This window comes from Phaethon aethereus (assembly GCF_964289735.1).
Source record: "Phaethon aethereus genome assembly, chromosome: 4".
Lineage (NCBI taxonomy): Eukaryota > Metazoa > Chordata > Aves > Phaethontiformes > Phaethontidae > Phaethon > Phaethon aethereus.
The window spans coordinates 75504651-75530374 of NC_138578.1; the positions used below are offsets into that span (position 1 = coordinate 75504651).

The window sequence follows — 25724 nt, forward strand, 5'->3', positions numbered from 1 at the left end:
ACCAGTGCTGTGTAATTTTTGAACTAAATTCGTCCCCACCTAATTTTAGGTGCCAAGCCGATATATCTCAACTAGGAGTTTTGCTGCTGTAGGTTCCCTGTTTAGTCAATGGAGAAAAGTGGAAGCCTCAGCTAGGCTTGTAATTTGTTGAAATGCATCTGGGCCAAAGATCTTGAATCTTAAATCAGAACTATGATTGCATACCTTGATTACTGACTGTGCTCACACAGTAATCTGAAAAACATTTTAAAACCTTGCTTGAGGTTGCTAGAGCACAAATTGAAAAAAAAAATAGTACAGAGGACTACTTAAATGTTTTTGCTAAGGAAAGGTTGATTATTTCATTGGTACCCTATCTGTGTAGAAGGCTCTTCTTTCTAGTCTCAGAGGTCTGGTGGTCAAGAAGTTAAATATTCAGCCCAGTTCAGAAGATGATAAGCAGCATCTAGACTTGAGATTGATCAGTAGTCAACTTTTTCAGCAAAGAATAAACGTATTCCATCTATTTCAGAAGGTTTCAGAGAAGCAGTGTTTTTATGCATTATTTTTTTGTTATATCAATGTAACTGTGGAAGAATACTGCTGACTTGAGTGAAAATGAGATGTTTATAACTACAACAGGGAAGTGGCAATCTATCCATTGATTATATTAGCTCCAGGAAGCAATCCATCCAGTTTTTTAATTTTTAATGGTTACTTTTTCATGAATGTAATTTTTAGAGCAATTTTTAATATAACTGTAACTTAATCACAGAATCACTAGGTTGGAAAGGACCTTCAAGATCATCAAGTCCAACCATTAATCCAGCGCCACCATGTCCCCTAAACCATGTCCTGAAGCGCCACATCCACACGTTTTTTGAACACTTCCAGAGATGGCGACTCCACCACCTCCCTGGGCAGCCTGTTCCAATGCCTGACCACTCTCTCAGTGAAGAAATCTTTCCTATTATCCAATCTAAACCTCCCCTGGCGCAACTTGAGGCCATTTCCTCTCGTCCTATCGCTGGTTACTTGGGAGAAGAGACCAACACCCTCATCGCCACAACCCCCTTTCAGGTAGTTGTAGAGAGCGATAAGGTCTCCCCTCAGCCTCCTCTTCTCCAGACTAAACAACCCCAGTTCCCTCAGCCACCTCTCATAAGACTTGTGCTCCAGACCCCTCACCATCTTCGTTGCCCTTCTCTGGACACGCTCCAGCACCTCAACATCCTTCTTGTAGTGAGGGGCCCAAAACTGAACACAGTATTCAAGGTGCGGCCTCACCAGTGCCGAGTACAGGGGCACAACCACTTCCCTACTCCTGCTGGCCACACTATTCCTGATACAGGCCAGGACGCTGTTGGCCTTCTTGGCCACCTGGGCACACTGCTGGCTCATGTTCAGCCGGCTGTCAACCAGCACCCCCAGGTCCCTTTCCGCCGGGCTGCTCTCTAGCCACTCCTCCCCAAGCCTGTAGCGTTGCATGGGGTTGTTGTGGCCAAAGTGCAGGACCCTGCACTTGGCCTTATTAAACCTCATACAGTTGGCCTCTGCCCATCGATCCAGCCTGTCCAGATCCCTCTGCACAGCCCTCCTACCCTCCAGCAGATCAACACTCCCGCCCAACTTGGTGTCATCTGCAAACTTACTGAGGGAGCACTCGATTCCCTCATCCAGATCATCAATAAAGATATTGAACAAGACCAGCCCCAGAACCGAGCCCTGGGGAACACCGCTTGTGACCGGCCGCCAGCCGGATTTAACGCCGTTCACCACAACTCTCTGGGCTCGGCCATCCAGCCAGTTCCTCACCCAGCGAAGAGTAAACCTGTCTAAGCCACGAGCCACCAGTTTCTCCAGGAGAATGCTGTGGGAGACGCTGTCAAAGGCTTTACTAAAGTCCAGGTAGACAACATCCACAGTCTTTCCCTCATCCACTAGGCGGGTCACCAGGTTGGTCAAGCAGGACCTGCCTTTCATGAACCCATGCTGGCTGGGCCTGATCCCTTGGTTGTCCTGCAGGTGCCCTGTGAGCACTCTCAAGACCAACCGCTCCATAATCTTCCCTGCTACAGAGGTCAGGCTGACAGGCCTGTAGTTCCCAGGATCCTCCTTCCGGCCTTTCTTGTAGATGGGCATCACATTGGCAGGCCTCCAGTCTTCTGGGACCTCCCCTGTTAACCAGCACTGCTGATAAATGATGGAGAGTGGCTTGGCAAGCTCCTTCGCCAGCTCTCTCAGTACTCTTGGGTGGATCACATCAGGCCCCATAGACTTGTGGGTGTCCAGATGGTTCAGCATGTCCTTGACTGCTTCCTCCTGGATTATGAGGAGTACATTGTGCTCTCCATCCCCGTCTTCCAGCTCAGGGGGCTGAATACCCTGCGGATACCTGGACTGGCTATTAAAGACTGAGGCAAAGAAGGCATTAAGTACCTCAGCCTTGTCCTTGTCCTTGGAGACAATGTTCCCCGCCATATCCAGTAGCGGATGGAGATTCTCCTTGCCTCTCTTTTTGTTGTTAATATATTTGTCTAAACATTTTTTATTATCCTTTACGACTGTGGCCAGACTGAGCTCTAGCTGGGCTTTTGCCTTTCTAATTTTGTCCCTGCTTGACCTAACGAGATCCTTGTACCCTTTGTGAGTTGCCTGCCCCTTCTTCCAGAGATGATAAACTCTCCTCTTTTCCCTGAGTCCCAGCAAAATCTCCCTGTTCAGCCAGGCCGGTCGCCTTCCCCGCCAGCTCTTCTTACGGCACATGGGGACCGCCTGCTCCTGCGCCTTTAAGATTTCCTTCTTGAAGACTGTCCAGCCTTCCTGGACCCCTTTGTCCTTCAGGACTGTCTTCCAAGGGACTCTCTCAACCAGTGACCTGAACAGGCCAAAGTCTGCCCTCCAGAAGTCCATGATGGCAGTTTTGCTGACCCCTCTCCTTACTTCACTCACAACTGAGAATTCTATCATGTCGTGGTCGCTAAGCCCAAGACGGCCTCCGACCACCACATCTCTCTCCAGTCCTTCTCTGTTTGTGAACAGCAGGTCCAGTAAGGCACCTCCCCTGGTGGGCTCACTCATGAGCTGCGTCAGGAAGTTATCCTCCACACACTCCAGGAACCTCCTAGATTGTTTCCTCTCTGCTGTGTTATACTTCCAGCAGATGTCCGGTAGGTCGAAGTCGCCCACAAGAACAAGGGCCAGCGAATGCGAGACCTCCGCCAGTCGCTTATAGAATGTCTCATCTGTGTCTTCATCCTGGTTGGGTGGTCTGTAACAGACTCCCAGCAGGGTATCTGCCTCATTGGCCTTCCCCCTCATCCTTACCCACAAGCACTCTACTTGGTCTTCACAATCTTCGATTTCTATGCAATCGAAACACTCCCTAACATACAGAGCCACCCCACCGCCTCTCCTTCCCTGCCTATCCCTTCAGAAGAGCTTATAGCCATCCATTGCAGCACTCCAGTCATGAGAAGCATCCCACCATGTTTCTGTGATGGCAACTACGTCATAGCTGTCGCGCTGCACAATGGCTTCCAGCTCCTCCTGTTTGGTGCCCATGCTGCGTGCATTGGTGTAGATGCACCTGAGCTGGGCTATCGATTTCAACTCTGGCACGTTGAACCTCCCCCTAGGTTCAACTCTAGTGAGCCCGGTTTTATCCCCTCCCCCCTCCAAATCTAGTTTAAAGCCCTCTCAATGAGGCCTGCCAGCTCATGAGCAAGAATCCTTTTGCCCCTTGGCGTCAGTTGCACTCCATCAGCTGCGAGGAGGCCCGGTGCCGTGTAAACCGCCCCGTGGTCAAAAAACCCAAAATTCTGACGACGGCACAGCCCCTGAGCCATGTGTTGATCAGGTGTGCTTTCCTGTTCCTTTCAGCGTTCTTCCCCGTCACTGAAGGGATTGACGAAAACACTACCTGTGCTCCCGCTCCATTGACCAGTCGCCCCAGTGCTCTCAAGTCCTTTTTGACTGCCTTTGGGCTTCTTAGCGCAACCTCGTCATTGCCAACCTGCATGACCAACAGTGGGTAGTAATCAGTGGGCCGAACCAGACCAGGGAGTTTCCTGGTGACGTCTCTCACCCAGGCCCCGGGGAGGCAGCAGACTTCCCTGTGAGTTGGGTCTGGTCGACATATTGGGCCCTCTGTACCCCTCAGAAGGGAGTCGCCTACGACAATCACCCTCCTTTTTTTCTTAACAGAGGACGTCTTGATGTGTGGGGCTGGTTGACTCACCCTAGGCACCCCCTTGGACGGACCTTTGTCAGGGTCCTCATGTTCCTGTCCCTCACATTCCAGAGCCCCATACCTGTTGTGTAAGGGCAGCTGGGACAGTGAGGGAGGCCCGGAGGGAATTCGCCGACCTCTCCGAGGAGGGACCTGCTTCCATTTCCCCTCATCTCTTAGGTCCTCTCCTTCTGCCCGGCAGCAAGAGGACAGGGGATCCCCTGCTGCTTGTGGAGCCTCCACCAGCTGCCCCTGCTTCAGGGATGGCTGGTGTGGCTCCACCTACCTCTCTCTCTCTCACACTCCCTAATGCTCCTCAGCCTCTCCACTTCCTCTTTCAGCTCTGCCCCAGGCTGAGCAGGTTGCTCACCTGGTCACACCGCACACAGGTAGTGTCCCCCTCAGTCTCTGGAACAACCGACAGGCTCAGGCACTCTTTGCAGCCGGATACTTGGACAGCCGCGTGCCTGAGCGGGAGCTCCGTCTGTGTCGCCACATTCTTTCTGGCCCCGGTTTTCAGCCAAGTGGCAACCATGGCTGAGCCTCCTGTGGGAGGACGATGGCCACTTGTACTGTACCCTGCCCGCACGCCTCCCCTGCATGCCCTGCCCGCGCAAACTGACGAGCCACGCCCTCCTGACGCGCCACGCCCTGTTTGCCGCACTCCAGGTCGCTCGCTTTTAGCTTTTTTAATTCACTTAGTGAATTTTAAATAGGCAGCTAATAGAATACAGTGCTGGAACCGTAGCCATTTCAGTGTTGGAAGTAGTAAATTCAGTAGCTTTTAGAAGTAAACTGTTTGCGGGAATTTGTCAGCTTTCAACATGCATTAGAATTATTGGGCAAGATCCTGAGAGAGGCATTCATTTGAGTGGAAACCTAAGTGAAGGCCATTTGTATGCTAACAGAATGAGATGACTTGATATGCTTAAAGCCAAGAATGAGCCTAAGTTCTTTGAAAGAGTGGAGCTAGAAAAACACACAAGAAGAGTGTTGTGTTGTGAATGATGAGGAAAAATAGGTGAGGCAACAGAAGAAAAAGGTAGTTACAATTAGTTGATTTCAAGCCTCATTGGAGTTTTTGGTATAAAACCATGCAAGGGAGGAAGAAATACTGATGAATCTGTATTAAAGTGTTTCCCTGTCTAGAGTATGTGGTAAAGCTTACTTCTTCATTTTAAGGTTATGATGAGCCAATAAATGACAACTTCAAATACAAATAATAAATTTAAAATATAATTTTAATGATACAATAGGTGCCTTCCCTGGTCAGCAGTCACTTTTGATATGTCATTGTGGCTTGAATATTGGTGTTCTATGGCATGTTTTTATACAGTTCTAGGCATTTACAAAAATTGGTGGTGCAATTTTAGCCTCTATTATTTACAGTCTGTAAAAGGAGATCTCCGAAATGTATTGTGACTCAAATCTATGCCAAAGCAGCAAGAGTCTGCCAGCAATTGGAGTGGGATATTTATCTGGCTATTTCTGTTAGAATATCTGTATTTGCGTACGTGTGGGCGGAGTCCAAGGGTCATTGGCTTGCTAGATATAGTTGAAGGGTATCGCTTACTTTATTGTATATTTTCAGTATAATCCTATTAGTATAAACACACATGTGAAAAAAGGCAGGGAAGGTTATCTTAGTATATAAATGAGATGAAATTTTGATTACCTGCTTCAAGAAATAGTGGGTGTTTTGCAGGAGACTGAAGGTACCTTGCCAGTCAGTTCATAGAATAGCCCGGGTTGGAAGGAATCTCAAAAGATCATCCGGTCGAACCTGTTGTGGGAAGGGAAGCCTAGACAAGATTATCTAGCACCCTGCCCAATCGCATTTTGAAAACCTCCAGTGATGGGGATTCTACCACATCCCTGGGGAGGTTGTTCCAGTGATTGATTGTTCTTAGTGTAAAATATTTCTTTCTTATATAAAGATAAAATCTCTCCTGGTGCAACTTGTCCTCTCCATGTGAAGAGAGAGTCTCCATCCTCTTTGTAGCCACCTTTTATGTACTAGAATACTATGGTGAGGTCTCCCCTGAGCCTTCTCTTTCTTCTCCAGGGAGAAAAGACCTAACTCCTTCAGTCTCTCCTTGTAGGACAGGTTCTCCATCTTCATGGCCCTCCTTTGGACCCTCTCTAGTCTATCTGTGTCTGTCCTGAATTATGGAGACCAGAACTGGACGCAGCCATCCAGGTGTGGCCTGACAAGCGCTTGGTAGAGTGGAATGATCGCATCTCTATCTCTGCTAGTAATGTCCCTGAGGATGGGACAGGATCCAATTTGCCTTCATTGCTGCAACAGCGTGCTGTTGACTCCTGTTCAGCTTCTTGTCCACTATAACCCTGAAGTCCCTTTCAGCAACGCTGCTCCCCAGCCACACAGATCCCAGCCTGCCCTGGGCTCTTTGGTTATGTCATCCCAGATGCAAGACTTTGCACTTGTCTGTGTTAAACTCCATACTGTTCTTGCTAGCTCACTCCCCCAGCCTGTCCTGGTCTGTCTGTAAGATGGCTTTCCTTTCTGATGCATCCACCCAGTGTGGTGTCATTAGCAAATGGTACTGTCAGTCCCATCATCCCGATCATTTAGGAAGATGTTGAACAGCGTGGGGCCTAGTACTGATCCCTGAGGGTTCCCACTTGTGATAGCCTGCCAGCCTGAGTAAAAACCATTGATCACCACTCTGAGTGTGACCTGTCAGTCATTTCTTGCCTATCTCGCAGACCAAGCCAAGTTCTTGTGGGTGGAGAGTTTCTTACAAAAGCAGGTTTTATACTGTACTTTTTCATCAGTAGAACTTTGTGCCTTGAAGAGGATGCAAGAAGGAAAAGTAACTTGGTCATTCAGCAGGGCTGTGAATTATACTAGGAGAACTGAGTTCTTCCATCTCATGGTCCAGAGCTATGCATTCATCTAGGCACAGATTACACACCCATAATTTTTTAATAAAGAGATCTCAGCTGATGATAGCATGGAGGACAACAAATACATTAACAACGTATTTTAATTGATGTGTCACAGTCTACCTGATCAGCTCACATCTCTTCCCATGCGGTTTTACCATTATTAACCTGGTGTTGTGGTTTAACCCCAGCTGGCAATTAAGCCCTACACAGATGCTTGTTCACTGCCCCCTCCAGTGGGGGAGAGAATCATAAGAGTAAAAGTGAGAAAACTCGTGTGTTGAGATCAAGACACAAGGCAATTTAATAGCTAAAGCAAAAGCTGCACACGCAAGCAAAGCAAAACAAGGAATTCATTCACCCCTTCCCATGGGCAGGCAGGTGTTCAGCCATCCCCAGGAAAGTAGGGCTCCATCACATGTAATGGTTACGTGGGAAGACAAATGCCACCACTCCAAACATCCTCTCCTCCCTTCTTCCCCCAGCTTTATATACTGACCATGATGTCATATGGTATGGCATATCTTTTTATTTATCTCTTTATTTAACAGTTTGGGTCAGCTGTCCTGGCTGTGTCTCCTCCCAGCTCCCTGTGCACCCCTAGCCTTCTTGCTGGCAGGCCAGCATGAGAAGCTGGACAGTCCTTGACTGCTTAGCAACAACGCAAAACATCAGTACCTTATCAACATTATTTTCATCCCAAATCCAAAACATAGCCTCATACTAGCTTCTATGAAGAAAATGAACACTATCCCAGCTGAAACCAGGACAGTATCCACCCCTTATTCCATACAATTTATGTCATGCTCAGGTCCCACACTATCCAACACAACCTCATTAACCACCACCCCCCTTCCCATCCTTTGATATAACACACAGATATCACTCCCTTAGTCTAGACCACCCCCGTGAAATGTCTGTAAAACATCCACAAAATGTCCGTTGAGTTCACTTAGTCCATGACTTGGAGGTCACTCAGGACAGGCGAGATGGTGTGTTGCGTGGAATTACTGGGCACCAAAGCCAGCTCAGGTCGGGTCACTGCTGCATGTGCACTGCTTCTTGTAAAGCTTCTCCTCCATTGGTTCAGGTGGTTCTTGCTGTAGTAATTCCTATAGCATGCAACTCGAATCATGGATTACAACAATTTAAAGATATTTCCATTACAGTCTCCAGCCCTGGCCCCTCTGGGCCACGTTGTACAGTTTAAGATCGCAACAAACTCCTCCCCTTGCTCCTGGCCTGGCTGGCAACAAGGGGTTCCTGCTATAGTAACTCCCAGAACATGCAACTCTAATCCCAGGTTACAACAATTCAAATGTATTTCATTTCATTTCATTCATAATATTTTCATATTATACAATCTCCACCCCTGGCTCCTTTGGACCAGACCATCAGGTTTAATATTGCAATGAACTCCTCTCTTCAACATTATGCTTTGGATTTGGGATGAAAATAGGCTCATACTAGCTTCTCTGAAGAAAATTTACTCTATCCCAGCTGAAACCAGGACACCTGGTCAGGTTATATTTGTGTAAGCTAAGCAAAATGATGGATTAATTCTGCATTAATGTTTGGTACTGTCATTTTTTGTTTTGAACTGTGTATTATTGTAGATTTTATTTCCCCTCTTTTTTCTGTAGAGCTCTTATTTATGGAAAGACTGCTCATAACCAGAAAAAGACTGGTGAATAATGGCTTTACATGTACTGTATTGGAATCCTAGAAATAAAGTGCTCAGCAAGAACAGTTGTGGGAAGAGAAAGGGGTTGATACCTTGAGCAAATCAGAATGACTTCTAGAATAGATGCCCTTTCTGCCTAATGACTTTGAACTGCAAACTGTCTGTGTACATTTTAGGCACTGTGACTCTATGCTGATTTGTATAGCTCTGCCATGCAAGCAGTGGGGGCAATTAATATGCATATTAATACAGTCATAAACAGGCTGCTGTGTATGGTTGTCTTGCTTTGCTGCTAAATCCATTGCCCCAACAACCAGCTGAGCAGTACCAGCAAAACAAAAAAGTCAGCATTGATGAGGCCTGTCGGCTTTTCCTTATGATTTTAGTCAGTGAGACATATGTGACTGAAGCAGATGTCTCTAGTTTTTCACCGCCAGGATTCTTCTTGATGTGTTTCGTGCCTGTCTTGTTCTTCACCCTGGAAGACAAAAAAAAATAAAAATCTCCAAATGGTGCAGTATTTTCTAAGCTATAGTATTCCCTTTTAGGAAATATGCATATAACATGGGTATGTTATATGCATATTTTTGGGTATATTATAGGTGTATCTTTGTCGTAAGTAGCAAGTAACTGATGCAGATTTTACTTTCTCAAGGAATAACCCAGGCAGCTTGTGTGCGCTACTTGTTAGCAAGTGCTTGTTACAGTGGGAAGGTGAAAATTCATTTGTTTGAAGTCCTTTCCTATTAAGATGATAAACTTCGTATTTCAGTGATGTTAAAGTATCCAGTATGACTGAAGTAAATTAAATATAAAATATGTTCCTCTCTGTAAATCAAGTGAAATAGGGCAATATTTTAAGCTGACTAGCATCAGTGGCAGAGGCAATAAGTCTGTTCTAGCAAAACTGGTAGACACCCCAAAATTTGCCATTTGGGCTGTATTCTAGGTGGCATATCATCTGGCTGGAGACTACAAAAATGATCATGATAGGTTCTTGTTTCTACATAGCTCACTTGTACTTTTCATTTTTAGTAATTTGGCGATATTTATAATCATGTTCATTTTAATGGTGTATAAAAATGTGTTGTTGAATGTCAACTTGGTGTTGCCTGTGCTACTTACAGAACAAAAATTACTAGCTTTCAGAAATTAGATTGTATTTTACAGATTGTTTTTTCACAAAAAAAAACCCTTAGAATAGCATGATTGGGAGTTCTGAGATTATGTATAATTAACTAAAATCACTACAGTAGCTGCAGTTTTTCCACAGTTTGTGGCAATGCCTAAATCCAAGACACATTGTAAAACCACAATTATATTGGAGGAAAAAAGAGAGGATTTTTTCATACTTACAGCAGCACTAAAAGTGAAAAATGAAGAAAGCTTTCTTTTCTAAATAAAATTTAAGACTCTACCTAATACTTTAATTAGCTTTTCTCAGCTTTTACTCCGATGGCTGGATACCAAATTTCTACAGGATTGTCCTAGACCCTAGGATGCTTTATGCTTCAAACAGTTGTTATGTATTGTTTTTTGAGGGAACTGATGGTGATATGAAAACATTGTGCTAATAAGCTTCCCTATCCCTCAGAGTTTGTCTTGCCGGAAAGTGTTTTTCAGTGCTGCTTTTCCATCTCCGTTTCTGCCACACACAGAAGTTGGAACACGGGAGAGTATCTGCTGGAACTGGGTGCTAAACTAATTCACTTCTTACTATGCCGTACAGAGTAGCTGCTTGTGTATCGCGGAGGGCATTCCTGAAGAGCTATATGAAATGACTCTCTGCCCTTGGGAGTATTTGTATCCGGCATCAGGTATCCAGGTTCTGTCTGTCCTGTGTCAAGTTCTAGATAAGACATAAAAGCTGGGAGTGATGCATTTCTATCCCTGAATCAGATACCAAAGCTGATATTACATACCATTTCTTAATAAGTGCTATACTATTTCTCTTTTTCACTTTCGGTTTCTCCAGGATTATTTTTGAAGTTCAAATGTTTCTGTACTCTAATCTCATATTATTTGTCCTTTTCAAGTGTGAGTCAACATTTGAGAGCTTTAAATGCACATTTGATTACAACCAAGTGTTAGGAAAAAAATGTCATGGTGGAATTGAGATCTTAGTACAACCTAAGCAATATTCTAACTTCTTATATTTTCAGTCTGTGCTTTCTTGAGTTTTACAATATCCTTATCTTGCAGGTTTTACCTCTTTTTGGTTTAAATTTTAAGCAAAACAGTAAATGTGGTACCTTGCGAGTATCTGACATTAAATTTGATGGTTAGAAAGCAGCTCTGTTGATTACTAATGCTCTTAAGTTATTTGTTCATGTCATATAAGTTTTATCTATAATGACCAAAAAAGCTATTTAGGGGAGAGCACTATTAAAGTTGATAAATCCTGCACTGGCAATGTTGTTTATTTTAACTGTCATTTGAAATACAGTATTTTTTTTCATTCTTCTGAAAACGCAGGCCAGAGTGGTAATGAGTTTGAATAAGCCAGTTGTCTAGGTAGTTTCTTATGGTGGATCTATTTATCAAGATGCTGCCTCCACAGCTGTGTTTTCAAACAAAGTCCAACATGGTAAGTACAGTGAGAATGCTCTGCAGTTTGAGGTTTGAAGAGGCAGAATTCAAGCAGATGTTGTTACAACAGAGTGGGCAGCTGCAGAAGCTGCCAGGGTGTAGAGCAGTAGTTGGTGCTGTTGATTCAAATTCATTAGTTGTCAAGGCACAGGAATTTTTCCTGACTGAAGATATCATTGAGGACATATGGCTAATTCCATTAGCCAAATTACTTACTTTAAGCAGCTGACCTCATATTGCCCACCTCTGCTGGGACAAAAGATGCTAAGAAGGGGCTTCTGCAAATCTTGCAGTGTATGAAAAATAATTCCCCTATTGTGGAATTCAAAAGGTTGACAGCAGATGGGGCTTTTAACACATGTCCTACCATGTATGGCACTGGGCTTCGCTAATACACGTGATAATATTGTAGTCTAGTCAAGTCCACTCCTGGTGGTGCCCAGCTAGATTGTTCCTGATAGAGGGATTTGCATGCAGTTATATTATTTGTTTCTCAAGACAAAGTTCTGAAGCCATGGGAATATTTTATGGGTTGGGTTTTTTCTCTTTTTATCCTTTTCTCTTCAAATAGAGAGAAAATACCTAAGGGATTGCATTTAAAAACCCTCTTAACGTAATAAAATATTAGGGTTAAAAAGTCACGAAATAAAGTTCTGGATTAAAGCTTTTTTAAGTTGTCTTTAAATGTAGTTTCTGGGGTCATTCCTTAAAATGCATTCCTTAGCTAAATAAGCACATGCCATTACTCAAATAATAAGATATATTCTGGATTTGGTTTAAATGACTCTAAAATTGAGTGTGTAGCCACCCCCTTCACTCAAAATAATTTTAAGAAGCCATTAATCTCACAGGTTTTCATACTGGTTTTGGATGAGTGTCAATGACCAACGAATATAGCACAAAGCCTGCAGTATCACAGGTGGTTACTTAAAATGAATGGCCACTACTGAAAGTGTCAGTTATCATCATCTTGTTCGGCAGTCCTGTTTTCCATTATGTATGGATACTACTGCGTAACCTGGCTCACAAGTATCCTTTGGAACTTAAAAGCTGTAAAGCAGGTTGGTTTCACAGGTGAAAGATGATATTGTGTACAATTACATTATTGTCTTTTGTTTGCCTGTACATATTGGACTAAATCTCACAGTCAAGCCTTGAGACCGGGCAACTGTTCTAGAGATACATCTTTAAAGTTATTGAAAGAGTCTTCCTACTCTTCTGACATGACAGATTGAGAGTAGTTTTAAAATCACTAGGTAAATGCTAGCCAAGTTAGGTAAAAAGCTAATTAATTGTATCTGCCAAAGGGTATCTGTTCCTTTACAATGTTTATAAGCACGTTTACTGTTTGGAATCAATCTTTGACATAACATTTTATTTCTTGATATTCACCTTCAAATGTGTTGACTTTGCAATGTTTTTACAGTCTGAAAAGGTTCCCTTTAACCAAGAAGTTGAGAAAATGAGGACTGTCTCTATCTACTTAGTATGGCTATTTGCGTTTGCAGTAGTACTTGATTCTGCAGGTATCAGCAGTGAAATATTCCAGATCTGAGTGTAGTCTGACGTTAATGAAATGCTTCCTACAGATCTAGTATCAGCTGAGTGTTTTGAGCTAAGTTATGAATGTTAGATCAGCCAAATAGGAATGGTATTCCTTATAGGACTAAAAAAACAACTTGTTTGAAAAAATAATTTGGAGTCAAGGTAAGCTGAACTCTGTGATCAAAATTCAGGTTTATTTTCTATAACAGCAATATAAAAAATGAAGAGAATCTTTAATATTTGCATAGATGCAATCACTGCTCTTTGGAATACGCTGTTATAAGAAAAGCTGTCTCTTGCTGTTTATCTGAAACAATTGCTATGTTTCTGTGCTTACAGTATTTCTGATTGACTCTACAATATTAATTTTCTGCCTACATTCTTTAACAGTAAGATATATTTTAAAGTAAAGAACAGATGGTCATTAGTCAGTCTCTGAGAGTCATTTTTGTCTAAATCTGACTTGGTCCTGTGGGTAGAGTAATTGTTTCTAACTCTGTAATGATTCTTAGGTGCATTTTTAAATTATTCTGGAACGTTCACTTTTTTCTTTCCCATGGCACAAGCAGTCCTGAATACAGAATATCCTCTTTTTCTGAACCTCTTGTATATGGATATTGTACTTTACATGTGACTGCATATGAAAGCATGTTATAAATGGGAGTATGCATACATGCTGACCTTCCATCCCACAGTGCTGAAGCAATTTGTATGTGCTCTGTGCTAGGGATTTTTAGGACAAAAACTTCAGCCAGTCTTCTGGTGTGACATGACCAGTCTTACTGATGCACCACAAAATCTAACACAGAATAGCCTGGAACAGAAGTAGATCAAACCACATTTCTTGGAAGAATTAGGAAGTAGGTAAGACTGCATTCTTCCCAGTTGGAGCAGACTTGGAAAGGCAAACATTGTTATTGAAATTGGTCAGAGCTTGGTCACAATTGTGGAATGAGCCTTTCTTCCTTTCTGCAAAACAGGAAAGAACTAAGTAGTTTATATTCTTGAAAAGCATTCCTCAGAGCTTTCTGCCTGCTTAACACCTTACTTTGAAATATTTCTTCAACTGCAAATTGGAGGGCAGAGTCATCCCTGAATTGGCTCCCCTGCTTTCCCCTGCGCTGAGGTTTTTGCTTGTTGGGAGTTTGAGACACCACTGTATTGGGATTACATAGTTACACACACAGACTGCATTTGTCAGGAGGTCCATGCTTGCCTTGGAGAGCAATTTATGGTGCAAATGTGTATATCATTGTAAGATCGATTCTTTTAAAAACAAGAAGAAAAAGTAGACCCTATTGGGCCATGTTACAAGGCAGACAAACTCCTTTATCTGTATATGTGAGCATTTGTGCAACTAGGCAATCACCTGCCGCATACCATTGCGAATCAGGGATGCCTTCCTGGCTCTTACTACCTTTCAATTTAATCCTTTATAAGCCACGTTCTTACATGACCTTTTCATTGTTTTGAACACAGACCCCTTTCCACGCTGACAGGCTTGCTATATATATATATAAAAAAATCCCCTATGGAAAAGCAAAGGAAAAATTGAGAGAATTCTCACTCAGTTCTCAGTATCTTTAATAAACCTAGTCAGTCATGATGCTGAGGGAACTGTAAACACAAAACTACCACATTTAGAAGAATTTGCTTTTGTTAATAGTAATAGATGATATGAACAAAATGAGTCTCTTGCAAGCCTGCTTTTTACTCTGTCCTTGAAAGAGTGGGAAGCTAGTTAAGGTACTCATGCTACACATTTTCCATTGTTATTTCTATCAATAACTAATCTCCAGTATTTATTTATTTTCAGTTCTGATTTTAAGGCTTTTAAGATTGTATGGCCTAAAATTCATTTTTACATTTTAAAGGCTTACCTGTGTAGTCTACGGGTAGAATTTCAAAACTATATCCCATAAAATTTTGTTATAAATAATTATAAACATTACCTATGTGTCTTATCCTGCAATAACTGTTCAGGCACACTGCCACAGGCATGGGATCTGCAAGGTGGTGAATGTTTCAGCACCTAAGAAAAGCAGATTGAACTTGGAATGTGTTAGAAACTACCTCTTTCATTATGCATGCTGTTTATGCAGTCAGTAACTTCTTTTTCTAACATAGTAGTGGTCTGCATAGTAGAGAGTGCTAGAGTTTTGGATAGACAAAGTATGATTATAAGTAAAATATTCTAGTTTTTTGTAATCATTGGTGAGATTAATTTCTTTCCAGTGTGTGGGGAAAATGGTTTAGTGTTCTTCTGTCTCTGAATCTAGTAGAGTAGGAAGGCATGTCTCCTTCGGTCAACACATTGAACCCTTAGGGCTTCAGCGTAATCGCATCCTGCGCTCTACTCTCAATTAAGGGTTTTTCCATTGACAAAGTCCTATTTTTTCCAAAATACTTACTTTTTAAAAAAATACATCTTGATTTACAAATAGTTTAGGTAATTTCTGATGTTTGAAGGAGCTGTATTCCTTCCTACCAAAGCTTCCCTGCAGTTTCTAGCTTTCTCTCCATAAAGGCAAATGAGGAGGTAGAGATGGCTGGCAACTGTGCATCTGGTTTTTAAAAGAAAATTTAAATCTCTAGTAGACATTTGGTGACACATTTTTAATCTCTCTGGAGCTGATGAGCCATTCTGTTACAATAGTTTGACATTTCAGCAGTTTCTATAGTTGGGTATATAAGGGGACTAATCTACCTCTATACTGTGTAAATTATATTTTATAACCCTTCTTTCCATTTTTTTTAATGTAAGGTTATATTTAGATTCTGCTCTCGCTATTTTTTTGCAAATTAATTTCTACATTAATAAATTTCAAAGTTGACTTCAGAACTGACCTTCTCGTTTTTAGGTTGATAATTCCCCTTTCGGATTTTTGATGGAGTTATGGTCTTAGGACTGAGCTTTTAGAAGAAATTACTGTGAAAAATGGCACAGCACTTTGTAATAGCTAAGGAAAATGCAATAAAATACAGACAAATGATTTTCTGCTTAAAAGTTTTTTGCAGCTATGCCACAGAGTGAAAATCAAACATGATGGTGATTGATTGCATGTTGATTAACTTCAACAAGAATTTACAGCAATTAGTTCCAGTTTGCCTGAGTCATAAATCCTTTAGGATTTGCTGAACATCCTGAACAACTGAGTGAAGATTTACATTACTTTTCTTTACCTTTTTTTTTTTTCTCTGACAGTAGTTTAATGACGAGTTCTTGTTCATCTGATGACATCGATCAGGAAGAAATCCAGCTCGCTTTGCAGGCTGCTAAAATTGCTACCCGAGAAAAGATCAGATCGAGATTTCATGGCAGTAATGATCTTATTCACCGCCTTTTTGTCTGTATCTCAGGTATGAGAGTATCCTTTTTTTCTGAATGTAAAAACTATTCATACTTTTTTTTTTTGTGCACATAAAGTTATGTGCACTGAAGATGAAGTTGCAGGAAGACTGTTTTGGGGCCTAAGTTGCACGCTGGTCGAGAAAGACCTGTTACCTGACGGAGACCAACTTACAGAATCAGAGGTGCAGACGTCTTAGACCTGTAGTGATGAAGAGTTTGGGCGTGCAACAGGTTTGACTTAAAAGTGCTTTCTTTTTCTTGATGATGCCCTGTGTCTTCAAGGGATGAAATTTGATGCATCACGTGTATTTTGATGCAAAAGGAATCTCTCGGTGTTTTCTGCCAAAGGACAAAGAAGATATGTATCAAATTGCAGGTAGCATGGAGGTCAGAATGTAACTTGGCCATTATGGAAAATTAGTTTGTTTAAATGTTCAATTTTTATTCCTAACACGAGCAAGTGATTCCCTAAAAAATAAATATGAGGCCGTTGCTGGTAGCAACAGACAAATTTAAATACTTTTTTAAGGGTGGTGTACTAGTAATGGTTTACCGGTTTTCTCAAACTCCTAGGTGTTGCTGACCAGCTGCAGACAAACTATGCTAGTGATCTGAGAAGTATATTAAAGACCTTGTTTGAAGTTATGGCAACAAAACCTGAAACAGAAGACAGGGAAAAGCAAAAGAAAGGTAAAGAGATGAAAACATCTTTTTCTCTATTGAATTTCTGCTGGTAGCCCCATGGGGATCCATGAACTATTTGACAACAATTTTCTTAACGTTTTCTAAACTTTTTGACAGGGATCACTGTACAGTCATTTGACCTGCGTTTAAAAAAAGTCCTGGAAACATACTGTAAACAGTTTGAAGTCACTGGAAGTATAGGTACACAGGAGTATGTCTTGAGACAAATGCTGGAAGAGCTAAAGCCTTCAGAGTGCATCTGCTCATTTCCATTATTCCTATGGATAACAGAACAGTGTTTGTAGTCCATATAGTCATAACATAATGTATACAGGGTTTGAGCCTCACAGATTCCCCCCGCCCTGGGTATTGTTTCACACTGGACACAGTTTACCAAGGTGTGTGTCTTTCATTCTGAAGTTTAAATAGCTGTGTAAAAAGAGCAGAATAAGATGTTGAAATCTGTCCCATCCTGTAGAAATTGCAGAATACTGAATTTGGCTTCAAAATAGAAAAATACCCTCTTTTGGATTCTAGATAATTAAGATAATGGAACCAAAACTAGATCATGAGCCAATGCAAGAAATTTTTTTTTCTTGTCACCATTTTTCTTATTTATTTTTTAAAGAGGCAAGTCCGCTAACTTACCTAAAAATGACCATGCCATCCCAGCAAGACTGCAGTTACCTTTGTTATGATTAGAACTATCATCATCTGAAGGTTATCAGAGCTCTCTTTTTTTTTTTAAACATGATTGGAAACTTCAACTTTCCCTTTCTCCCAGATTCTTTTAAAAGCACTGAGGATTTTATATGAAACACTAAGCTAAAAGTTGGTTAAATGTAGCAGAAAAAAACTCCAACCCAATTCTGCAGTGGGATAATGCACAACATGCATTACAGTCCTCTATTACTTGTGGTTGAAACTTTCACAATATTTTTATGGTGGCAGGATGTCATGATGTGAAGAGAGACTGGTTTTTTTCATTGGCAAGGAAAAATGGGGTTAGACAGAATTGCTGAAAAGAGGATCAAAGAGCTCCTGAACATTCAAATAAGAATAATAAAGAAACTGGAGCTGTAAAGAATTATCACTAGGAAATATTAGTCAACAGTACTTGGTTGGAATAATTTCCAATGGATGAACTATCACATCAAAAAAAAAAAAAAATGTTGACAACAGTAAGCATAAACAAAATGAGTGAATAAAAGTCAGGGACTTTTGGGATGAAGTTTCTCTTTGATATATGTGATTTGATGTGTGATTCATCTATGGAATCTCTGGTTGTTATTATCTACTTCTTTGTAAAGGGTCCAAGTTAAGAACTGGGATATAAAGTGTAGGATGCAACTAAACTGCTAGAAGAGGACTGTATGTCCTGTAATAACAGCATCTTCCATTTCTGTTGTCATTCCAAAGAAGAATATAGGAGATTTTTAAATCACTGTTTGTGTCAGGGTAAAGAAAAAGCAAGAAGTATAAGAAGGTACGTACAGATGCTACTGTAATCTAATCCCAGAAGTCCTAACATGAATATTTTAAGTGCAAATTGGAAAAATATTAATTTCAGTACTTCTCGGTTTGTTTTACAGTTAATCAGGGTTTAAGGAATGCAGCATTGGAAGACTGTGCTTTATGTCAGGAAAGTATATCATCCTCAGAACTTGCAGCAAAAGCCAGAGACGGGGACTTTGAAGGTACTTTCTTTCTTATGAGAATTAAAATGAACAACACTGATGTATAAAAAAAAAAAAAAATCATTAAAATGAAAACTATTTAAGTGACTATAAAATGCTGTCTTAGTATGGTTTAGAGACAAAATTAGATGATAAACTGAGTGTATTTCTTTCTAACAGCCTCATGAAACTCTAATCTACAAATTGTCATATTCAGTATGAATTCCTTTGTATCAGTGGAGAAGGGTTCTGTAAAGTCTTTAATGTAGCCTCTGGCATAACATGTGACCAGTTTCAGAGGGTTGTGTGAGATGTAAAACCCTAAGTAAGGCCTTCTCGGCCAAATCTAAAGAGATCTTCTGTATCGTTTGCTGTATGTGGAGGTGCTACTTTTTCCCACAGTATTTTCTTCACTTTTGTCTTTGATCAAAACATTTTGGTTATTATTTTCATATTCTTCACTGTATTACCTAAAACTAACTTTTTCTTTGAAGTCTGCTGAGCTTACTCAAATCTTGCTGAATACATGGTAAGAGTGAAGAAAAGTGCATATGTAAGTCACAAAGTTTTGGCTGGGATTCAAGCATTCTGAGAGCTCAAAAGTTTTTGTTTCTCTTCATTTTTTTTTTAATCTGAGCTGCTGCAGGAGTGCTTAGGAGTCAGTTACAGACTATAGCCCTAGTATGGTAAACATAGTATAAAAAAATGCATTAAAAGATATCAGAACACTTGGGTCAAAGAATAAGAAAAGAGAAAGTAGAGGTATGAGATGGAGCAAAGACAGCAGTCAGCTTTGATCTTCAGGACTAAGTGGTGGCTTCAGCACACCAGGAGCCCAATTATCAGACCAGTGGTATTGCTGTGGTCAGGTGAGAAATACAACTGTCAGCTGTGAAGGTGGATCTAAGCTTCCCAGAAATTCAAGTGTGCGGTAATTTCCCTGTGCTTTAAAACTTTGATCTGTTGTGTCTATTTGTCCCCCTACACTGCTGCTCGTCCAGTGAGAGGTTTTGAATGCAGGATGACTGAGAATTGAGTGATAAGCAGTGTACTTCTCTGCTTGTATGCAGAGGGGAGTGACCAACAGAAAAGAAGTGTTGGTTCATGTCAGTTGTAATAAAGATCAGAAATCATGGGGTTGGAGGGAAACCTCTTAAAGATTAGATTTTGGAGTAATGCTACATATTTACAAGTTATTTTGTGCTTATATAAAACCCATGGTTTGCTTGCTCACCCTTCTTCTGAAGTTGCAGGCTAAAGAATCTCAAATATAATCTATTTATTTAGAACAGCAGGGCTAATTCATGTACAGTGCATTGTAGAAATATATTATCTTGTCTGGAGGAAGATGATTTGGTGGCAGATAAAGAACTATTCAGTAGTCATTTTAATTGATTTTTCTATTGTGCCATAATTCAGAATGTCCCAGAAGGTGCAATAAAGAACAAATCTTTAAGCAAAATCCTTACCATGTATAGGCTGTATTGGAAAAGAATGCAAGAGATTATTCGTTCTCTACCATTTCAGTTCATATTCTTTTGTTTTGTATCAATGCCTGATGCTGTCAGTGAATTTGACTTATTCTGAATTGCAGGATGCTGAATGACCTCCTCACAGAGGATGTACATTTTGTCATGGCAAAGTTACTTCACTTCCCTGGCATGTTATTCAGCTTTTAAGGTTCTTCAGCTTTTCATGGTATCTTGTATTGACACAGGGAAAGTTTTATGTTTGGAGAAGTGCAGCCTATGGCCTGGGATGTTATTTACTGAAATAGAGGATAACAGTCTGGGTCCTTACATGATGTTACAGCCTCACAGGAATGCAGTAAAGGGGAATCTTTGGAGTTACAAGGACCCGTGCAGCACCCAGGCAGCGTGAATCAGTATCGCAAAATGACAGAGTGTGCGAGGGAGCTTAGCTCCACCTTCCAAACCAGAACAAACCACACAAGGCCTACAAAAAGGGGCATCTAAAGTGGGTTAATCTGTTGAATTTGTGGGAATGTAGAAACACCCATTCTGTCCCCTCTCCTCCAGTACATTCCAGGCCCCTGTCCCTTCAGGTCACAAGTTGACATTGCTGGCAATGCTGCACAGACATTTTCTTCTACTGAGGTATGCAGTGATAGCTAATGGGATACATGTTTTTGCTGTTCCTAAGGCATCCAGCATGAGGCATAAAGCTAGAGCAGTATTTTAACCTCAGCAGCCATGTGCCTTTCCCCCCTTATAACACCTCCCCACCTACCTCATTTTCTGCTCACTGTGGAAGCAACAGTCCCTGACTTTGTGCTGGGTGATGTTTGGGTGCAGATGAAGGTGTCTGGTGGTTGACGCAACCTTTGCATGAACATTGTGCCCCATTTCTTGCAGCAAGTCTGACGGGTTTGTCCTCCAGGCCAAATCCACAGGCCACCAACATAAGTACTCTGCAGTTATCACTGTAAGTGGATTCAACACAAAGTCTGAGAGCATTGCACCAATCTCTTGACAGCATTGCACCAAAATTAATTATATCCTTTTTTTTGTACATTGTTTCTACACTTCAGGTCCCTCTTAATGATTTCAACTGAAAGTAAAAACAATTTAAAGCAAATGAGCACATCAGTAGCTCCTCCTTTCTGCCATCGTGGCAGAACAGGAGCATGTATCAAATTGAGAAAGTCCAGCAAGGTACCTGCCAGGAAAGCTTTTTCCAATTATCAAATAAATCCCTCTTACCGAAAGTACCAAATGTTTAAGATTGCATCCAGTCAATGGTAATAAAAAAAAGGCAAGCCCAGCAACCTGAACAAATAAATGGTTTTAAGATTGTACTGAAGGTTCCAGCCTCTACTGAGATTATAAAGATGAATCATTGTTTTTGTCAGATTTGTCATTCTTACTGTATATAAAACCCACCAGCTGGTCTGGGTCATAAAACAGATATGACTGTTTATTGTGAGCCAACTGACATTGGCAAGGGTATAAGAGTTAAATCCTGTGACCTTCCAAAGGTTGAAATACAATAAACTACAGATTAATTGGCATTCCACAACAAAAGCATTTTCAAAAGTACAGATGAGCCTATGGTATATATGTTCATCTTTGCTGTCCTAAGGACTTTTTTCAAGGAAGCATATGTATTTATACTTCAGAGTATGAAAAGCACTATATTTTTATAGAGAGAGAATGTAAACCAAATGCAACTGTATTTTCCTAGAATATAAGATTAATTTATACAATATTTCATAAATGAATTTTAAATATAGTAAAATTTCATGCCCTGGTTGTATGATGAAGATGATGGCCTGTGGGGTCAAAGTTCTGTGTATAAACTCAAAGCAAATTGTAGTGTCAGTTGCTCAGAAAAAAAACGGGTTGGGCTACCAGTGGTGCTTGCTCTGAATTGCAGTAATAGCAGAACGGGCCTGTGTCCCGGGACCTTTTGCGGTGCTGCCTTTCTCCCTGTGTCCTGGTGAGCCGCTAGCCAGCACGGCAAGAAGGTTATTGGGAAGTTCCTGAGCTCTGGCTTGGGGCAAACCACTCTTGGATAATAAGATGACCAAGAAGTTTGCGTGGGACTGAGAGTGGGCATCATGGGTCACACATGAATTAAAGCAAACCCCCACATTTGAAAATGTAAGAAAAGTATTCTTGGTTAACCTAGTGTAAAGGTATCCCTGCCAGGACAGAGCTGAGTCATTCTTAATATGCATTATAGCTTTAAAAAAAAAAAACAACATCAAGCAAGTAGAAGTTTGATGTCTTTCTGACACTTACACATATGGGATCTTGTTTCCAGCCCTAACACAAAACTTGCTTTGTATTAGCCAACAGGTTCCCAGATATATATATACACACACACACAAGCACAGAGTAACGTCTTGGGTTTTTTTTTTTTGGTCTTGATAAGGGTTTTTATGTATTCATTTCTTTATCAGTCTGTAAATGTGATCAAGCATAAGTCCCTCCTCACCATATTTGGGAGCATTATGGTTATCCCTGTGAGCTTCATGATTTTAATAATGAACTTTGGCAAACCAGAGTTTTGACCACACATGTATTTTGGGGTAATTTATCACTCAGGAAGATTCATCTGTTGTGATTGAGGGAAGGTGAATATTTTTAATTGTCAATGTCATGAAGTTACAGGCTGGCTAAGTGAGTTACACTTCTTGTCTAGGAATAAGGATGCGACATCTAGAAATCAGAAGATTTTCTCAATGAAAAACAAAGCATTAGGAAACTGTTGGTGCTCTGTGAAAATATTTGCTGTAGCATCTCAGCTCTGTCTGCAACCACATATTTATTTTCATTCCTTATCCCTCTAGCATCTGTACAGAACTGCCTTGCTCACTGCCACCTAGTTATAACTCCAGCCATAATGGATTTGCTGTGGCTGCCAGTACAAATAACTGTTTGTGTCAAATAATGTTAGCATCTGTTTGGTGCACAACAGCATGCTATTTCTCCTTGATCCCTTTCCATCTCATAATATTCCAGCCCACCCACTTCTGTCTAGTCACAAGTCCTCACTGCTCTCCCACCAGCAGCCAGAGCATATTTCAGTAATTTATGGTCCCAAGATTCAAGCTCCTGGCTTTGTTGCAATAAGTCACAAGGTCAAGAAAACCCACCCATGCTACTGTATGTGCAGAATCTAATCACTGTGAGTCTAGAATTAGCTGTCACCTCTAGCTGAATGCTTCAATTTTTCTTTTGTACTCTACACGCCTATGGCTACTCTATTATTTATAATGATGACCAGCAACACTTTCTAAATGAGAGATGTTAAATTCTTGCACAGTTCAGTGGCCAAACATATTCTGTCCACATAACTTTTTTTCCTTATTCAGCAGCTCTGCTTATACTGTATGAGAGAAGAATCTAAGGAATCTAAGAATCAAGGTTTCCATATTGAGGCAATGTTTTATAATCAGCTGAGCATATTTAATCATGCATGTAAAATTGCAGGATTTTGTACAGGTTTTAAGCTGTATTGCAATAATTTAATCTGACTTAAGTTTTAAGAACTTGCTCAGAGGTTTTACCTTTACAAAGGCTATCCCTCTGTGTCAGCACAGGGTGGAACTTGGTGAGACTTCTTTGCAGGAGGAGAAAACATCCCATAAATACTGTAAAACATACACTTTTTCATCTCCACAATGATTTAACTGGGATTTTGACTGGGTTTGAAATTTTCTGTCCTAAAAATACATGTATTGAGTGTTCTTCTGGCATGTAATATGTAGATCTACATTATCAACTTGCTTCTAGTTTGTAATTGTTGATAGCTTATTACAGAGAAAAGACTCCTAGTAATGGTTATATGGAAGATCAAAGCCTCCAGTCCATCCGATTTAAAGTGAAGATTTGAACCATATCCCAGTGGAAGTCAGTGTTTTCTGTCAGTTGTTCTGTTTTATGTAAATAATTATTTTTCCCAAAGAATGAGTTGCTGATCATATACCTGTACAGAATGGACAGAGGACATCAATCGTTCAAAGTTGTGTGGAATCAGGTAGAGCAGAGGCTTGAGCCCAAGTCCGCAAAGCTCTGTGCTTTGGTGAAAGTTTTCTAGATTTGCACAGAAACTCCATCCTAAGCAAGCTGTTTGACAAGAGCTGTCCTTGAAGCTCATAAGTCTGTACTTCTGTTTTCTCCCTCGCCCCGGAAATTTTCATCAAGTAATACTGTTGAAACAGAAAACGTATTTTTATTGAAAAATTTCAAGCCAGCTGTAATCAGCATTGAATCTACTGAGCAAGGGCAAAGATTACTTTGGTACAATTGCCTCCTAGAATCTTTTATAAAAGTTAGAGATTGACCGGAATGACATGTGGAAAATTATGTGTGATAAGGGACAAAAAAGTTCGCCTTACCATAGCAGTTGAAGTGAGGGGTGAAGTCATGACATCTTAGTTCTCCACTTTCAATACTTAAAACTGTGAGAGTTTCATCGGAAGAGCCACAACAAGCCCATCTGACCTCTTTTGCAGCTGTCAGGGTACTGCACTGATGGCTGCAGTGGTGTAAGTTCCACAGGCTGCTGTAGGAACAGTCGTCTTAAGGTTAGTTTGGTAAAAGAGCACATCATGCATAACCCTGATTATACATCTAATACGCATGGATGCAGGGGAAACTTTCAGTTTGAGTTCTGCATTAGGAGTATTTGATAAAGACAAAAGATGCAGAAGGGGTCTTTCCTCTGAATTGTCTGGCCATAATGCACCCCCACAAGCTTAGGGTTTAGTAGCTGCTGGTATACATGTTTTCTGATTTGTTTTCTGCCAGAGTATAGATTTGCTAGATTAGGCCTTCTGCAAGCTCCAGCAACTTTTGGGATTGTTTCCCTCCCCGCCCCAGTTTCTTGTGTCTCAGCGCTGCTGAATGAACTTAAGCTTTCTGGTCTACTGTTGTTTCAGTCCACATTGTTGATGGATCTGGGTCCAGGCTCTCTTCTTCTTGTGTTCTGGGACACAGAGATGATGTTCTTGGTTTTCTAAGATTAGATAGGACTGCAGTAGGTCTGTTGCACATATCTAAGAAAAATTAATTCACATGTGCTTTTTGACAGTTTACAGTGTCTTTTTTCATCATGCTTCTGTTTTTCTTAAAGCTCCAGCATCTTGGATTTATGTGAGACTTTCAACTCTTTTAAGGGCAGAAAACTTTTTTCGCTAATAAGGCTGCATAGGTATGTACAGGTGAATACTAAAAACTACAGCATAAAATGAATACAAAGACCATAAAGTTTTATGATTTATGAGAGATTATAATGCAAGATTTTTGAATAGTTAGGAGTTGGGAATACTGTTTCTGCTTTTCAAAGGTCTTTTTCTGTCTTCATGCTATTTAATTTTATTGCCTTTTCCTTTCTCTAAACTTATGTTTCTTATTCATTTAAATAACTGTTTCTTTTCCTTTCCCTGCCTTTTTTCTGTACATGCTTTTAATGTTTTCTTCTAAAATATATTTCTGTAGTTTTTCTGTCTCGTTAAGCCCTTCCCTCCCTTCCTCCTCCTCTTTGATGTTTGTGCTGTGGTCTTCATCTGTTTCCCAACTGACTTCCCTTAGCTCTCATCGCATG

General features: G+C 40.9%; 1 protein-coding gene across 1 annotated transcript in view; it reads left to right on the forward strand.

Moving 5' to 3' along the window:
- ZFYVE28 (zinc finger FYVE-type containing 28) overlaps positions 1-25724 on the forward strand; it is a gene marked incomplete at its 5' end in the record, with an annotated part of 165069 nt that overhangs the window by 134513 nt on the left and 4832 nt on the right. Inside the window, 3 exons of the mRNA XM_081999561.1 lie at positions 16144-16298; positions 16864-16980; positions 18567-18671. Of these exons, the coding sequence (XP_081855687.1) occupies positions 16144-16298; positions 16864-16980; positions 18567-18671 (377 nt within the window). The remainder of the gene's footprint in view (positions 1-16143; positions 16299-16863; positions 16981-18566; positions 18672-25724) is intronic.